Below are 5705 nucleotides of genomic sequence, written 5' to 3' on the forward strand. Positions count from 1 at the left end.
ACCCCAGTACTCTTTCCTGCCATGGCAGGGGGTCGAACTAAATGATCTACTCAGGTCCCTTCTGACCCTAGAAACTATGAAACTATGAATCGGGAGACCCTTTAATCTCTCTGAATCGAATCAGAACCTTCTGAATCAATTTGGAGAGATTTGGAAAGATTCAGCAATTCAGATACAGACACAGCTTTAAATGTTTTTTCTACGTGCCTCAGGTAGCAGGTGTCTAGTGAATGCTGAGATGCTGAGGCAGATGGAGCGTCCCATAGGAGCATGGCAGGCTTCCCAGCACACTGAGCAGCAGACCCGGAAGTGGACCAGAAGCACTTCCGGTCTGCTGCTGGGTCCGCCAGGGAGCGTGCGAGAGGAGCCCCCAGCACCCTTCCCCTGGCTTGGTGACTGATGCCTCCTGAGTCTGGGGGTACCTGGAGTCTCCCTGTGGCCAATTGCTGTGGGGGGTCTCCCCGGTGGACCTGGAAGTGGACCAGAAGTACTTTTGGTTCACTTATGGGTTTGCCACTGAGCATGCAGAAGGGCCCCCCACACTCCTGTGGGATGCTCCATCCGCCCCACCGTCACAGCATTCACGAACCGCCGCTCCTGGTACCTTGAGGTATGTAGAAAAAACATTTAAAACTGTGTCTATGGCCGAATCGCTGATTCTCTGAATCGGCACCGAATTTTCAGATTCAGATTTGGCTAAATCGAATTGGGGACAGTGATCTGAATCAAGGAATCTAATCGCTGTCCCCAGTTCAGGCCAAATTCAAATCCAAATCAAATACGGCCCTTCTTGCACACCCCTAATAATCACTTCCCTTTACCTACTGCCAACACATCAACCAGTGCAGCCCTGTTAGCTTGTTAGCCTTCTTGGCAACTAGGGCACACTGCTGGCTCATATTCAACTTATTATCCACTATAACCCACAGGTCACTTTCTGCAGAGCTGCTGCCCAGCCAGTCAGCCCCCAGCCTACTGGTGCATGGAATTGTTCTGTCCTATGTGCAGGACTTTGCACTTGTCTTGTTGAACCTTGTGACATTTCTTTTGGCCCAATCCTCCAATGTGTCTACATCACTCTGAACCCTAGCCGGACTCTCCAGCATATCTACTGCTCCCCACAGCTTGGTGTCATCTGTACACTTGCTAAGGGTGAAATCTATGCTATTTTCCAGTTCGTTGATGAAGACATTGAATAAAACCAGCGCCAGGACCAACCCCTGGGGCACTCCACTTGATATTGGCCGCCAACTAGACGTCAAGCCTTTGATTACTACTCTCTGAGCCCAATACTCCAACCAGTTTTCTATCCACCATGCAATCCATTCATCCAGCGCATACTTCCTTAGCTTGCTCAGGCCCTCTTAGGGGTCGAGAGAGGCCCAGGCCACTTCCATTTTTTGAGGCTCCCAGTATATTAAAAAATATTAATTCATAGTGCGCTACAGGCAGTGTAGCCGGTAATGGGACACAAGTTTAAAGTTGTATGATGAACATCGTCTTCTTTCAATCCTGTCAGTGTATCTCTGTGTCTGTACCTCATTTAGAGATACCATCAAAAGTCTAAATTTGAGGCCCTCTGTGAATGAGAGGCCCGGGCCAAATGGCCCTCCTGGCCACCCCTGTGATAGGCCCTGAGCTTGCCTGCAAGAATATGGTGGGAGACTGTATCAAAAGCCTTGCTAAAATCAAGGCACACCACACCAACTGGTCTCCTCGCATCCACAGAGCCAGTCATCTCATCATAGAAGGCAATCAAGTTGGTCAGCCATGACTTGCCCTTGGTGATTCCGTGCCCTGATCACCTTTTTCTGCCCCAAGTGCTTAGAAATGGATTCCTTGAGGATCTGCTCCATGGTTTTTTCAAGGACTGAGGGAGGCTGACTGGTCAGTAGTTCCCTGGATCCTCCTTTTCCCCTTTCTCAATTATGAGCATGATGTTTGCCCTTTTCCAGTGATCCAGGGCCTCTTCTGATCGCCATGAGTTTTCAAAGATCATGGCCAATGGCACTGCAATCACATCACCCAGCTCCCTCAGCACCCTTGGGTGCATCCTGTCCAGCCCCCTGGACTTGTACACATCCAGCTTTTCTAAGTACTCCCTAACTTTTTCTTTCACCGCTGAGGGCTGCTCACCTCCTACCCAAACTATTCTGCCTGGTGCAATAGTCTGGAAGCTGACCTTGCCTGTGAAGAGTGAGGCAAAAAAGGCACTGAGCACTTCAGCCTTTTCTGCTTCCTCTGTCACAAGGTTGCTTCCCCCACTCAGTAAGGGACCCACACTTTCCCTGATCCTCCTCTTGCTACTGACATACTTCTAGAAACCCTTCTTGTTACCCTTCACATCCCTTGCTAGCTGCAACTCCAATTGCGCTTTGGCCTTCCTGACTTCATCCCTGCATGCCCAAGCAATGCTCTTATATTCTTCCCTAGTTATTTCTCCAAGTTTCCACTTCTTATAAGCTTCCTTTTAGTGATTTAAGCTTTCTTTTTGTATTTCAATCTTCGCAGCAATATTTAGTTAAATATCTTCCTTAGCATAAATAATATAGAAAACTAGCTCTGAATTTTGTTTGGTGTGAGGTACCCAACATGTTTATTTTTTCCAGACGTGAAATTCTGGAAAAGCTAATTCTGCTTGCCCATGTTCCAGCTGGCTCATAGCTGTAACCTCAGTGCAGAACTTTGGGACTGTTTTAGTTTAAGCGTACATAGTCTAACAATTTAGCATGCAGGTCAACTAAATAATTGAAGTAGGATTCTCTATATCTTCAGATAATCTAGGTCAGGCTGGTCAAGCTGGTGGTCCATGGGCCACCCTGACAGTTGTCTCTCTTTCTGCTGCCTGAATAACAGGGAGTGTGGGTCTGTGCATTGCTGGCACTACCCGGGGAGGTGAGGGGTTGTATGTTGCTGTGATGCATGCCTCTAGCACAGCAAGGGGCAGGATCCCATCCTAGGGGTCCACCCTTCACAGTGTGCCACCTGCATGGCATGCAGCCCCCAGCCATGATGAAGTTGGACAGCCCAAATCTAGATACTGTTGTAAGAAGGATTGTATAAACTGCTGTCAAGCATAAGAACCCTTCAAGAACTGAAAATTCTCTGTAGTCAATTTGGGCTCAAATGCTTGCTTTTGCAGAGATCCAAGAAAAAAAAATCCAGCTATGTAAACTTCATTGCCTGCCCCAGCTCCTTTGCTTGGGTTCTCTAACCTGTGAGAGAGCTATTAGGACCCAGTCCCTAAAGCTGCTGAGCACTGCCCTGAAGTCCCTTATTCTCCTCTTGCAATTTAATTTGAAGTTCTGATGCAGGTGTTCAGCACTTCTCAGGATTGGTCTTTCGTTCAAGAGTCAGTTAGAAAACAATGACATTACTGTACAAGTCAGTGTTTACAGTGGGTGGTTGAAACTTGTCTAAAAGCAGGCTTTCAGCTTGTAATGTGGGCATTTGAGAGTTTTCTTAGGCTCTAGTGATTTATTTATTTATTTATTTATTTATTTTTTAAGCATTGACAAGTGATAGGGTTGCCAATACTGGGCACGCTAAGCTTTACGGTCAGAGTGGTCCCTAGGAAAGCATGGATTATACAGATGTACTTTCCATAAGGATTCACGATGGTTGCAACCCAATATGTTAATCCACGTGTTCCCATGACTAGAGTTTGGCAGAAAAAAACAAGTGATCTCTCTTATGCGCTTGTCAATGTCACACACAATCAAAGCTGTTTCTCACTATGACTTAAATTAAGAATTATTTCTTGCTTTCTTTGAATTGGGCAAAAGTTTCTAGTATCTGTTGTAGGGCCAATCGTATGCACATTTTTTTGCTTCTGTTAACTCTCTCAAAAACTGTTAAGACTGCCACTGCTATCCAGTGACTTTCTGTGATACATTGTATCTGCAGGGTCCTACTATAGCATTTGATTATTTGTTAATTGATTGTCCTCTTTAAAGAGAAAAGGGTTCATACTGACATCAGCCAACGTGTTGAATTCTGCGTGAACAGGATGCAAGCAGGGAGCTTTCTTTGTATGGCTTTTCCCTTAAATCTCATCCAGTATTAGCACTTGTTTAATAACTGACTATTTGGATCCTTTGCCCATCAGTCCTTGGTGAGATTTGAGCAATAAATATCTAAATCTGTCTGTCTATCATTATTCAAGTTGGAAACAAAGATCCCTAAAAAAATTATGTAGAATGTTTTCTGGTTGGATTTTTCCCTGTTCCTGTTGTCCTTGAAAAGTGAGCCTGAGTGGAAGAACCTAGTTGGCTATTGGTAGGTGTCAGGAGCTTCTGAGGACATATGGAAGACTTTCAAAAGCCATTTAGTAAGACAAGTCCCACTGACTTTCAGAAGAACCTGTGCTTTTAATTCCCTAAGGAACATTAGAAAATTCCAGCCATTATTCTTAGCTGAAAGTATCAGAACTGTCAACTGGCCTTTATGATTAAGGGGCGATTGTATTCAGCTTTGGCTCAGAACTACATTCTGAAAATTAAATAATCACTTTTATGGACGTAAGACAAGTTTTGACTTTCGTGCATTATAGTCACATTTTCTTCCTTACTAAAGTCCCCTATGTCTTTCTGTGGAGTGTTCCTGCTAATTAAATGGTCAACAGGACATTGAAACTTTTACTGCACACCGGTATGTTGAAATAGTCGTTTCGTGTTTTTGCTAAATAAAAAAAGCCTTTAGAATGGCATTGACTATTTAAGAGTGCCCAAATACCCTATAAACTGGGGTACTGGATGTCTGGAACAAGTGTGAGCTAACACAGATGACCTTTCTATAAGAGATTGCTTTCTCTTCCCTTTTCTTTCCCCTTACATGGTTAACTGCTGTTAGTTTTTCATACATAGAGATGGTGTTTTTCTAAATTTAACTTTCATATATTTCAGGCTTTATGGTATTGGTTTTAATCATTTCACCTCTTCTGAATTTTTCTTGACAGAAGTCCTGGAGGGGATTTGGGAGCTAAGAAAAAAAAAAAGAAACAGAAAAGAAAAAAGGAGAAACCAAACTCCGGCGGCACCAAATCAGATTCTGCTTCTGACTCCCAGGAGATTAAAATTCAACAGCCTTCAAAAGTAAGAGCCTTATTTTATTTTAACATCTGTGGTTTCCTGTGCAAACAAATGGGTAGTATTCCCTTACCACCCGGCTGAATTAGGCATGTGCAGTAGAGGCTATTGTCCTTTTATGACAGACAAAAGGATACATAACTATGTCAGAAGATAAGCACAGTAGTTTACAGTCTTTATCAAGCTGTCTGTGGTATCCTGGTAATTACCAAGATGATGTGTTCTGTGGAAGGTGGAGAAGGTGTTTCTTTCAGTCAGTTAGTAGTCAAGCTGTTGGTGAGCTTGTAGCAGAGAATTGTAATCTGTAGTTATAATGTTTATTTAGAATATTTTGTGTTTGGTAAATTCCAAAGTGGTCTGTTGTATAATCAATTATCTGAATGGCAAAATTGTACTATAGTGGATTTCAGTAGCAGTGGAATAAGTTCATTTTAAATCAGATCTGTTTGTGGCTACATCACTTTAAATCAGATAGGGTTACCATATTTCCAGTATCAAAAAAGAGGACATCTGGGGTGGGGGAGGTGGGGCAGGGGAGAGGGGAAGGATCAGAGATGTCCTGGATTCTAATCCCTGGTCCTAGATCTATCTAGATATTTTATGATGCTTTGATATAAA

At 43.6% G+C, this 5705-nt stretch overlaps 1 protein-coding gene across 3 annotated transcripts in view; it reads left to right on the top strand.

Annotated features, from left to right (window-relative positions):
• Positions 1-5705, top strand: part of NMT2 (N-myristoyltransferase 2) — a 44454-nt gene that overhangs the window by 9311 nt on the left and 29438 nt on the right. For all 3 annotated transcript variants that reach the window (XM_019532645.1, XM_019532661.1, XM_019532652.1), the window contains exon 2: positions 4958-5093. In XM_019532645.1, coding sequence (XP_019388190.1) covers positions 4958-5093 — 136 coding nt within the window. The remainder of the gene's footprint in view (positions 1-4957; positions 5094-5705) is intronic.

The sequence above is a fragment of the Crocodylus porosus genome, unplaced genomic scaffold (genome assembly GCF_001723895.1).
Source record: "Crocodylus porosus isolate Cpor-Errol unplaced genomic scaffold, CroPor_comp1, whole genome shotgun sequence".
Classification (NCBI taxonomy): Eukaryota; Metazoa; Chordata; order Crocodylia; family Crocodylidae; genus Crocodylus; species Crocodylus porosus.